At 33.3% G+C, this 13,191-nt stretch overlaps 1 protein-coding gene across 1 annotated transcript in view; it reads left to right on the top strand.

Moving 5' to 3' along the window:
• LOC121130079 (electroneutral sodium bicarbonate exchanger 1) overlaps nt 1–13,191 on the top strand; it is a 37,122-nt gene that overhangs the window by 9,156 nt on the left and 14,775 nt on the right. Inside the window, exons 2-4 of the mRNA XM_040725781.2 lie at nt 6,437–6,608; nt 8,499–8,985; nt 9,888–10,886. Coding sequence (XP_040581715.1) covers nt 6,437–6,608; nt 8,499–8,985; nt 9,888–10,886 — 1,658 coding nt within the window. The remainder of the gene's footprint in view (nt 1–6,436; nt 6,609–8,498; nt 8,986–9,887; nt 10,887–13,191) is intronic.

Below are 13,191 nucleotides of genomic sequence, written 5' to 3'. Positions count from 1 at the left end.
CATCTACTTTGGCATTCACCTAGTATGGAGACACACAATATCGGGTGCAGGGCGTTATTATTCGAAGGCCATCTCAAAGAGTTTGTATTTATTCTCATAGAGTTTTGTACGCTGAATCTGACGATCATGTTTTAATAAAATAGTTCTCAGGGTTACCAAGATATTGAAGTCTAATCTGGTTCTGGATATCAAATATCCAACCTGTATATGTTGTGCAAAAGTTGTAGCTTGTACATATATGAAAATTATACATGTTGCAAAAATATATATATATATATGTATGAATAATTTGAAGCAGGTTTCTAACTTTTTTTTTCTTTTTTTTTTGACAAGCACCGGTTTCAAAAAGTTGTGGAGCCGCATTCATTTTATCTGTCTTAATTATTGATACCGCAATGGTCATTTTTTGAATGTGTATGGTGGGTGTTGACACTAACGAGGGGCTATAGCCCACATGCCTTTTTTAAATAAGATATTTTTGAAGTTTATATACCAGGTATGCACCTATGAAATGAGACTGGTTTTTTTTAAATTTTGAAAGTTTATTGTCAAAAAATGGTTACAAATTTAAATTTCAAAGTATGTGCCTTCACTAGGAACACATTTCCCCCATATTTCAGGCAATTTATGGATGCTTTTCCCAAAAAAAATATGTTCGTCTTTGGCTGTAAACCAGCCATCATCCATTTTTTGGCTTCAGCGAAAGAATCGAAGCGTAAATCATTGAGTGCTTGGCTCATCGATGCAAAAAAGTAATAATCGGAAAGCACCAGGTCTGGTGATTAAGCCACATGAACAAGATGATCCCAGTTTTACGATTCAACAAGTTGGCGGGTGGATATAAAGCGATACGGTGGAGTGTTGTCCTCAAGGAAAATTACATTGTGTTGCCTGGCTTCATATTTTTTGGGCTTTTTTGGCGTAAAGTATGGTTCAAATCTGCCAATTGTTTTTGGTAGCAATGACCATTAACGGTTTGACTGAGAATGTTAATGTTAATTCGGCGTCTTCAAACTTTTTCGGTGGCCGCCCCCACACATCATTTCTCACGTCAATATCCCCACTTTGGAATTCTTCAAACCACCTGAAGGACTGTGTTCTGCTTAGAACATGTACACAGTAAGCTTCCACAAGCATTTGATGACCTTGAGAAGGATTTTTCTTCAATCGGTAATAGAAAATCAATGATGTCTGCACCAAATTATATATTTATACGAGCGAAAAAAGTGCATTGTTGAATGAAACTATGCAAACAATGAATTAAATATTTATAAGAAATAAGCATTTAGATTTTTGGACCAGTTTATAATGTCTAACTGGCGACACCTAGGGACCAATAGGTGAAAGTCTCACTTCATAGGCGCATACCTAGTAATCACTAGAATAGTTAAAAAAATTCACCCATCTTCTACCCTTCTCCAAAAACTTAATATTCCAGATGAAGCCATTAAGTGCAAGGATTTAAAATGTAAATAACCTTGTAAATGCAAAGTACCATTTAAACCATACTCTTCGCCAACAACAGCATATACGATATCCTCAACATGTGCATCGAAATAATCCTCAATAGACACTTGCAATTCATTGTAAAAGATACTTTATTATATCCAACCATTTTTCAAATATATAGAAAAGGAAAGTATTGAGTGTTGAGTATTGATATGTGGTTGTGATTTTGAATAGCCCAATTGCTGGGTGCAGATTAATAAAACTTATGTACAAGGGCTTTTTTATGATTAAAAAGTGCTTTTATTGATTCTGTATCTTGTAAAAATATGATGAGAATGTTGACAATTTGATAGTAAACCCCAATAACAAATGGGATCACTTCCAAATGGAACCAAAATCCTTGAAGATACATATTTTTTATAAATATATTATTTTTTTTAAATTATACATTGAATATTTGTATATAATATTCAACATCACTATGTATTATAAATAAGTTATAAGGGTATAAAAAAGAGTCTTGTTTTTCAACCTTTTTCAGTCTAAAAATGTAAATATATCGAGATCAGAAAAAGATATCGATAAAAACACTTTAATACAAGTTTTACTAGTCCTATTTTAAGTTTTGGGGATTTTTTCAGGGATAAAAATGAGTCTGCAGGATGATAATAGTCTCAAATTAATATAATCTCAGATATTTCAGTATTCAGATGACTGAGATCAGTTTTGGATTTTGCAACTCATAGATAAATTGGATAATTTTCTTCAATTCATTTGTACAAAATTTAACCTTTCCCTGTGTTATCAATATTCTTATTCTTGACGTACAAAAAAATGGCAAAAATATCAATCAAAATATGAGGATTTCAAAAGGTAGATGTGAATTGTTTTATAAATGATAGTTTTTCCTTTCAATAAAAATGTATTCCATTGAAATTTCCCTATAAAAATACGAGTTTTTTATCCCTCTTTCTCTTTCCACTGTTTATTTGCATAGGTATTTCCGTTAAGATCTTTTCTTTTGGGTATATCTTTATTAGAAATCAAATTTGGATTCGATTTATGGTCACGCTGTAAAACTCATTATAAATTTTATCATCTGTAGCATGTTACTACAGATAACCTACCTACGTAAATTTAAATGGATTCATGAATATGATCCATGGGAGTGAATTCAGTCAATCCCTAGATTACGAGCAATATTGTACGAGTAGGCCTGTTGAAACAAGCTCGTATGAGGGAAGGCAGGTCTAAAAAACATGGTTTGCTAAATATATTGATTAAATTATAATCCTTCCTCCAGGATTATATTTTGCTGGGTTTTTGGAATAAATAAAAAAATCAAAAATTAATTTTTTTGGGGAAAAATTTGAAAAATTAATTTTTTTTTTCAAAAAATTTAAATATTAATTTTTTTCAAAAATCGATAGCAAATTAATTTTTTTTTTTCAAGAATGCATAGTTATTTACAGAAAATTCATTTTTTGGAAAAAAATTTCAAAAATCCACGTATGCTCATAAAAAAAAACAAATTTCAATGTCGGGGAAATTAATATATATACAATTTTTTGAAATCATGAATGCAGATCTACAAAGTTATCGTTCTATGATCTATCATGTTCAGGAAATCCGTCATAAAATGTTTTTTTTTTTTTAAATAAACAAAGGAATATCCAACTACTGGATTCTTTTTTCATTTATACAAAAACTTTAAATGAATTTAATATATTCATTCACTCCAAGTTGTGACTAATATTAATAAATATAGGTGGTCATAAAATATTGAAGCTACTATCTTTAATAGTTAATCTATCTACATATGTAAGGTAATTTGTCATCCTTTTAAATGTCGGAGTTTATCTCCATATTTCATATATATTCATAGAACATGATAGATGTATCAGATTATACAAATGGTGCTTATTTAAACAGGATGCTACTCTTGAATAAATACATTATTTTACAAATACTTAATACTTATGGCATTGTAACTTATCTGATTTATACAGGCGCGTCCACATGATTATATTTTAGGGGGACCATAGTTTTTTTTTTTTTAAATAATAAAATCAATTTTTTTTAATCAACCTGGTTGACCTCATGGACTTGGGCAACCACTTCTGGCCCTGTCAGTCTCTGTCTCCTTGTACCGCTTGATCGTATAGTGGACCGATGACTTCAACACATTGATGTATTTGAATGAAGCGAAATGAATGATCGCTTCGGGTTCATAATGTGGTTGTTAGAGGTTCAAAAACACGTTTTAGAAAAAAGTTTGTTTTTGCCAAACAAAGACGAAAGTTGCATTAATCATATTCAACAAACAGAATTAAAAAAATATATAAGGATCTAATAGAAATATTAAGTAGAAATTGCAATCTTGAGACTTATGGGTTACACTGTATAAGAAGAAGTGGACATACAAAGGTAAATAATAAGGAAAATAAACATTATGAGGAGGAAACCTGTTAAAGCGGACTCTATTGCATTGAGTGGTACAATATTTCAAACTTCTTCTTAATGATTTATTTTTGAATTTCTTTAAAATTATATCTTTTGTTATTAGTTGATATAAATGTATTGTTATAAAATTCCTACTCTTCCAAAAAAATTAGTTTAACGACTCGTAGAAAATAATTACAATTTCTTAAAGAGTTATTTGTATTTCTCTCATAAAACTGTCGTTGGTACTGAAATATTAGGACTTGACGAACAGACAAACTTTGCTGTATAAGTATAACTCATAACTCCACAACAAATCTCCAGTGTTAATCTAAATATATCAGGGGTCTCCGGAGGGAATGGGCGGGAAGGACTGGAGAGCTCCAAAATTAAAGAATTTTGACCTCTTACTAGAAAATTGTAATAATTGAAATTAAATTAAATTTTTCCAATTTTTTTTCAAAAAGTCTAATTTTCTGTGAATAGCTATGAATTTTTGAAATTTCTTTTATATAAAATTCATAATTGAATTTTAGAAAAAAATATAAGTTAGTTTTTTTTAATTAAATTTTTGTGATTGTTGTGGATTTTAGAAATTTTTTTCCAAAATATTTTTGGTAAACATTTGAGGATCTTATAACTTTTTTTTGAAAAAATTTAATAATTTGAAGTTTAGTTTTTGAAATTTCTTTATCTAAAATTGAATTTGAAACCAAAACGACAAACAAAGCCCCACCCTAAATCCTGCGGACGCCCCTCTTTATCCTGAGCATATTCACACTTTATTACTCAATACTCAAGGTTAATAGAAATAAATGGTTAGACCATCATGCAATTGGGCTAGCTAGAATTTTCAATTTGATTGTTTGTACCGACTGTTGGGCAAGGCAGGCAGATTTTAATAAAACACGCAACCACGCATAGTTTATGACGTCAGTATTAGTATAATTTTGAATTTGATATATAGTACCGACTGTTTGGCAAGAAAAACAGACTCATCTACTATGACGTCAATGTTAAAAAGCGTGGTGGAAGTAACACATGAGTCCTACACGTGTTAAGATAAAGCCTTGTATTTCTATTAACTACTAATTAATGTTAATTATCTCATTACTATGAAAAAGGTTTAGTGATTATTTTTTGATATTTGTTTCTGCCGTCTTTTTTGTATATAAATAAACTAAACTAATCATTTAGTCCTTTCATCATCATCAGCGAGCAACAAGCAATAAGGCAGCGCATTTCAGATCTCATAGATGTTGAGTTGTTGTGATGAAGATTACGGACATTATTAATTGTTCTAGGAGCCTGGTTTTTAAGTTGCCAAGATGAAAAAAAAAAAAAAAAAAAGAATGGAAAGACTCTCTAGGATGTCAGGAATAGGAGGGCATAATTTAAAGAGGGATACGCAGTTCTTGTTAAGTTTGGAGAAGAATATAAAGGAGAATCCCACTAAATCAATGAATCGTCTCTTCAACTCTGCAGCTCCTAGGACCATCAGGAGGTCTATAAGGCACAACTTGCAATTACTTTCTTTCACAAGGACCCAAAGCCACCTTCTGACAGAAGGTATGAAAGCCAGGAGGCTTGGAAGGTCCTAAAGAATCCTGACATTGATCAAGACACATATGTCAAGTGTGAAAATCTCTTGGACAAGAAGATTTTCACAGTTGATAAATTCTTCAACCGCCGCACTGACCACTGGCTTGTGGGAACAAAAGAAAAGGTCCAAGGAGTATACAGCCCCAAATCGCCGGCCCAGATAAAGGTCCTCGGTGTTGTGGCCTCTGATGGAAAGAAGGTGTCTCCGTTCTTTCTCAAGGCTGGAGAGAAAATCAGCCCGGAGGCTTACTATAAGATCCTTAGGTATACTATCTTGCCATGGCTGAATACCAACAACCCAGGGGTTAATTATTTTTCACTCAAGGCGGCGCCCCCTTCTCACACATCTGACAAGTCCCAAAAGATCTGGGCAGATAACATGGCTCGATTCTGGACCAAAGAGATATGGCCCCTTCCTCACCAGATTTGAACCTACTTTACTTTCTATATAGGGAACTTTGGTGAGGGAAACCAATAGGAACTCACTCCCAAGTGTTGACTCACTGCAGTCCTCCATAGTGGCTGCATGGTAGAACTTGTCATTAACTCCTGTATGGCCTTCAGGCGACGTGACAAGGCTGTGATTGGTAATGGAAGTGGTCATATTGAGTGAAAAAAGTTTTGCAAAAAACTTGTCTAGATGTATTGTTAATATTATTTTTTGCCAAGTATTGAAAATATAAAATTATTGATGTATTTCTAAATCCATCTCTCGAGTCCACGTTTTGCTGTATATGGGAGCATTATATACAGTTCCCCAGTATACAGGATTGCCTTTTTGTTTTCTTTTTAATATGATGGGATGATAAATAGCTACATGTGCTCCTTGTTAAATAAGTTTATTTTCAGACTTTCTAGTAAATAAACAGATAGACAAACTTTATTATTAATTAATATAGATTTTAATTTATATTTTGTATTTATTCAATTCATATTTTTTTAGCTCATCCAACAATATTTAAAAACCTTATTCTCAAAAAACACCGACATCAATTCGAGGGTAATAGGAAGATTAAGACGTCCATTGGGGGAGTTATAAAGCAATTATTGGTACAGAAATTGGAAGAGAAAAAAGGTGCTTCCTCACCCAACAGAAAAAATTCCCTTTCATCAATGTAAGTATTGTAAGGACAAAGTTTCATTAGGTTGAGGATCTGTAAATAGGGGATCATACAGGGTCGACGCGATATTTTTGATACTTGATATTTTTGCACATAATGAGCGTAAGGTAACAATAAATTACTGTAGCATGCCTCCAAAATATTGGGTAGGTATTTGGGAACGCGTGGGGCTGACAACAATGGAATCCAACTATTCCAACCTGTCCAACCAGTGGAAAAGAATAACCACGATTATGATGATCCGCATCTGTTATAACGATTGATACATATTAAGGGTGCATGCATGCTGAAGAAGACAGTGAAGACCATCAGGGCCATTTTTTTTACGTCCACAATTTCAAGATGTGGCAGTCCAAGAACTTCGAGAACTAAACCATTCTCAACATCTGGCCACCCAACAGTCCCGACTGTAATTCATGTGACTTCTACCTGTTGGACGCAATTGAGTAGGCTACACATCGAACCGCGTGCAATATGGTGGCCGAGTAAAAGGAGGGGATTATCGTGATTTTCAACAAGTTGCCGAGGGACCAAGTTGAGGGCTCCTGCAACAGGTTAAGTCCTGGATGGAGAAGGTCATCGCCACAGAGGGTGCCTACTTTGAGTAGAATTCCAAGCCAGAAGCCAACCCATTTAAATAGTTTTTGCATTATTTCATTTAATAAATTGTTAAAGATTTGAAGGATTGTTTTGTAAATTTTTTTGAATGTCTCAAAACTATCCCGTCAATCCTGTATTTGATACATGAGTTTCGAATATTAAACTCCAGCAATTGGATGATATTTTCGAAAACTATACTAATTGTAATTAGAAATACGCAATCAATAAATCATTCAACAGAAAAAAAGGTGTGATTTACAATGTTATAGCTTGCTAGCGTTGAAAACGTATTGCCTAATCAAAAAATTGCTCAAATAACGAGTTTCTTGATAAATTAATTTTTTCTAATTTTAGGAGTGTTATAATAGGCTGGGGAAAAGTTAATTTCGTATTTTTTGCTTTATTTGAATGTTTCATAAGAAGTGTTTTAGTCACACAATTTAAGAAACGAATGCTCTGTTCTGTTCGATAACTTATTGCTAACGAGAATCAAACTTCTCAATCCCCTTTTCGTAGAAGGCCTTTCCCTAGTGGAAAAAAACTTGGACAACCAATTTACATAGGCCTCAATTGAAACCAAATTTGTACCCACGAACGCGTTTTCCATAGGAAGGAACAGGTTGTAGTCACATGGCTGAAGGTCTTGACCTATGGGGGGATGCACAAGAACTTCCCATCCAAGCTACCAGACTTTCTAGTACGTCATCAAAGATGTATTATCTTGATGATTTCTTTTTGTCTACCATTCACCAATGATGGCCGCTTCTGTTTGATTGCCTGCTTCAAACGGTCGAGTTGTTCACAGCAGAGGGTAGAATTGAGCGAGGAAAAAATGATTCATATACTCTTGTGCAACACGAACCAATATTGCAAATTTTCTTGGCCGCTTTCGACGGGTTTTTCCTTTTCAACTAGTAAAAATGTAAAATATGGCAAATTTATTCCTTTAAGACCTTCATGCTTGCGCACGATAATTTAGGACTGAACTGACCAACCCCAATGCAAAAAAAAGGTTTGTAGTGTACTCTCACACCTTTAGACGGCTTTCTCGTTTGATCCCATATTACCGATAATGAACGAAATAAAGGTAGTTAAGACAAAAGGGGCTAGAAATACGAAATTAAATTTTCTCCAACATAATAAGAAACCTAGAGAAAAATACTTAATTATATCACTCTTATGTAATTATACATTTTGTTTCCCCCACAATTTTTAATATGCAAATATAGCCGGAAATAAAGTAGGAATTGTCTTAATAATTATATAAATAAAATTACTCCTTAGAAAAACAGGATCCAAATCCGATGAGCACTCCGTGGGTTCTGCATCCATTCTTGACATTAAAGACTATGGTTCAAATGATGACAGCTCTATTCAGGCCTCAAGAGATGACTTGAATGTCTCAAGTAAAAAGAGTGAACACTCAAGCTCTGGGAAGATAAATGTCTATTTAACAAAGAAGCTTCCTAATAAATCTGAAGGAGCCATTATTCTGGCAGGACGTCATAAAATTGCCACGAAATCAAAGCCCATCAGTGTATTTATTCGACTCAAAGATAAAGTAGCATTGACCGACTTACCAGAAGTGGATATCCTCACTCGATTTATATATATTGTGATCCTTCCAATCGATAGCCACGTTAGTCCTGTTGACGTTGGATCCTCACTTGGCACTGCCTTATCTGATAAATCATTTAAACTAGATATTTTTAAAGCAGTAGACGTTGAGGACTTACTTCAAGCATTAGATGAATTCACGGATGGAATCAAGGTAATCCTTTCATTACGTTTGCATACTGCGTGGTACATTGAAATCTGTACACTTTGAATTTTAAAGTTCAACAAGACATAATTGATTAATTAAACAATAAAATTTCAACAAAAGTAATGCTATAAGTAGATGTGTGTCTGAGCTCCCTTAATCATTAATGTACCCACCCTAAGTGTGAATGATGGCGGTGTGTAGGTAGTTTTCTGTCACGGTGTCCCAGTGCTGACAAACAGTAGTTTTGAAGGCCTTGGTGTTTGGATGACGGACATTGTAGGCCTTCCCTCGACATCTAACTAAAAGATGTAGTAAAAGTGGTTGGCATCAGGGCTGCAGGGGCCCAAAATGTCAAAAACAGTTTTAAAAAAACTCAAAAGGCAACGGAGGAGATGGGATTATTAAATTGCAGGTGTCAAAAGTGTCCTTTCCGTCCTCAAGAAGCTCTTTCAAACCACTCTTTTGATAGCTCTCTGAACAGTCTGGTGTAAAAACCAGAGATCTCTTACATGGGCCATCATGTACTTGAGGGGATTGACCTGGCCAGTTTTCTTTAGCTCCTTTCTGTCCAGTTTTGCCTTTTTGACAGATACCTTCTTCCTCTCCATCGTTTCAGACTTGCTGACGGAGTAGAAGGTGGTCTTGGAGACTCCCAATTACTTGGAGTGCGCAAATGGAAATTCGACAAAGTATGTTCAATTGTCATTTTCACGGCTTGTACGTAAGCTGGATAACTCAAGTTGCTTTTTGTTGTTGTTTTTTTTTTATTAATATTTGTTTATGCTTCGAAATATGAATTAATTTCAATCAGTTAACTTTAATTAATTATTGAATTAATATGTGTTCAGATTTCAATAATCACCCGGTATTTCAGTTTTTAAAAGTCGGACATTATGAACCCCCTTTAGGCACTGCCAAAATCATGGGATGCCAGTCGATATATAGAGCCTCCAACTCCTGCTCCAACTAAAGGATTTCACAGCTTAGAAGATGAAGTGGATGAAGATCGTCGATCAAGGGAAGAATCTGGATTGGTTCGATCAGGTCGCTTGTTTGGAGGTCTAGTTGGTGACATTAGGAGAAAGAAAAAATGGTACTTATCCGACTTCAAAGACGCATTTCATCCACAAACTATTTCAGCAGTACTATTTATGTATTTTGCAATCTTGGCCCCTATTGTTGCCTTTGGAGCCCTCCTGGGAGAAGCCACAGAAAGTCGCATAGCAACAATTGAATCGTTGATTTCTGGATTGATAGTGGGATTGGGATTTGGGCTATTCAGTGGACAGCCTCTGGTGTTGCTGGGATCGACGGGTCCCGTGTATGCCTTTGAGAATATTCTGTATTCCCTTTGTTATGATCAAAATTGGGACTATTTGTCTCTTCGTCTCTGGATAGGGATATGGATTGGGATTTTTCTCTTACTTCTAGTAGCTTTTGATGCTTCGGCATTTGTCTGCTACATTACTCGATTCACAGAAGAAATATTTGCAACACTTATAGCCTTTATATTCATTTTCAACTCTTTCAAAAATCTATATAGTATTCAGGAAGAAATGGATTACGTTCCCAATTACAATATTAACACGACAACAACGACATCTCTTAATGAATCCGTCCCCATTTCCAATGCAACCTCTGAAGAATTGGATTTAGAAGGAAACAATGACTCAAACGTGTTCCTCATGTCTGTCATTTTGTTTCTTGGGGCTTTTTCTATCAGCTATGGTCTTAAATCCTTTCGCAGTAGTAGTTTTTTTCCTACTTGGATGAGAGTCATAATGTCTGACTTCGCTGTTGTGATTGCTATATTCAGCATGACGGCATTGGACTACTTTACGGGAGTAAACACTCCGAAGTTGACTGTACCGAGTGAGTTCAAACCAACGTGGGAAGGTCGAGATTGGGTAAGTCTTAATATTAAATATATAGAATATATTATTAAATAGCCTTAAGAAGTTGTCAATTTATTAATTATTTAATTGGGCTCTTATTAAATTCAAGATATTTAGATATTTTTCCTTTAGTATTAATCATGACTATTTCTTATTGTAGTATATATTTATTTGTCCAAATGTTGGGAGTAGGAAATACGGCAAAAACGAAGAAAAAAAATGAGGGGCATCCACAGAATCATATATATTAGTTTTTTTTTAGGGAGGGGGGGGGGGGGGGTTGAATTTTTTGAATAAAAATTAAGTTTTTTTTAGAAAAAGAGTTGAACCTTAATTTTTTTCGAAAAAAGTTAAAAAATTAAGTTTAAACTTTTTGATAAAAAAATCATATATTCAATTTTCCAAAAAAAAAATCAAAATTTAAATTTTTTGGAAAAAAAATTTCAAAAATCCATAGTTATTTTCTAAAAATTACATAGTAAGTAAAAAAAATTCCGAAAATTTACACTTCTTAATTTATTTATTTTTAAAACTAAACGTATTTAAAAAAGATTTGAATTTTTTTGGAGAAAAATTAAAAAAATTCACAGCTATTAAATTGAATTTTTTCGAAAAAAATTTGAAAAATTAAATTTTTCAGAAAATAAAATAAAATTTCAAATATTTAATTTTTCAGAAAATAAAATAAAATTTCAAATATTTAATTTTTCAGAAAATAAAATAAAATTTCAAATATTTAATTTTTCAAAAATAAAAAAATAAATTAAATTTTCTAGTAAAAGTAAAACTTCAGCCTCTCCAACCTATCCCCTACGACGCGCTTAATATTCAGTTTGAGATATATTGATCCATATTAAAAAATTGCCTTTGAAATTGTAAAACTATAATTGATACTATCATAAAGGCAATATAAGTCAAAAAAGAGGCTTTTTTACTTAATAACTTTTGTGGATAAGAAAGTAATCTTTCAAAAATTATATATATAATTTTCCCTTAAAAAGATTATTTGTTTCCAAAAATAATTAAAATATTTATGTACTGCGTATAGCACGACTTTTTTGTACAATATGTATGACTCAAGATCTAAACTATAAATAAAGATAGTACGGATCCACATTCTTTCCGATACGGATCCCACCTTTATCCGTAAATATTTGAGTAGATTTCGGGTACCCGAACTTTTGAATGTAAAATTAGTGTGATGCTTGTTTTAAATTTTATGAGAATTTAATCCAAAGTTTGAACCTTAATAAAATAGTTTCCAAATTACGTTTACATTTTTAATGATACCTGATACCGAAACAATGATTATCCCAATCTTATTAGAAAATATGAAAGTGCAGTGTAGAATAGGGATGTTCACAAAAAAGAAACCGAAGATCAACATGGTAACCCTGAAAATTTGAAGGATGTGTTTGAGGAGAGGAAAATAAATGCTCATGACGTTTCATTAGATCATTATAAAGGACACTGGGGAAAGAGAGGTTAGGTTGAAAATAAACATTTCAATCAAAAGTCAAGGAAGACTATGTTCCTAAAACCAACCTAATAATATCGTACTTTTTTTGTTACGTAGTCGTCCTTATTCTTATCTTTTCAGGGGGAGAGCCTGTTATAACTAGCTGCGTGTCTGGAGGAACATATAGCAGCTTCCAATTTTAAGCTAATAAGAATTGAGAATTCAGAATAAACTCTTCCTTCATTGCCTTGAGTGTCCACTCTATAACTAGAGTCCTTTAGATAATTAGAATGACAAAATAAATGTATTAAAACTCATAAGATATTTATGATACTGCAAGACAAAGTCTTGATTCATAACAAAAATTGAGGAGAAATATTTAAAACTAGCGAAAATACCCGACATTGCTCGGAGTTATAAGGCATCGATTAATTTCGAAATTAATTAAATAGATATGTAGAGGGCTGAAAATTGTGTGAAAAACTGTACAAAGTTACCAAGACAATTTGGAGAATGTTTCAAAGGAGAGTAGGTTAGCTGTGATGGTGTTTTATTAGATCAGCAGTGACAATGGAGGAGGGTGAGAATGAAATAAACTATGACATTGGCAAGAGTGACTCTGATGTCGATCGATCTCCAATTCTACTTTGAGTCCAACAAGGACTTACAATTATAACTCTGCAAAAAACCCTGAGGGTTACGCTCCGTTCCGTCTGATTTGAGCACACATGAATGTTTATTCAGGTTTTGAATATAAACTGAATCTATTTAGGAAAGGATGATCACTACTCAGGGATTAAATATTAGTGACAACTTCTAAGAAAAAGAAAAATCATTCTTCAGATTACCAATAACAAA

The sequence above is a fragment of the Lepeophtheirus salmonis genome, chromosome Z, assembly GCF_016086655.4.
Source record: "Lepeophtheirus salmonis chromosome Z, UVic_Lsal_1.4, whole genome shotgun sequence".
NCBI lineage: Eukaryota > Metazoa > Arthropoda > Copepoda > Siphonostomatoida > Caligidae > Lepeophtheirus > Lepeophtheirus salmonis.
Note: the sequence above shows the minus strand (reverse complement) of the source record. Positions and strands in the feature narration are given on the sequence as shown.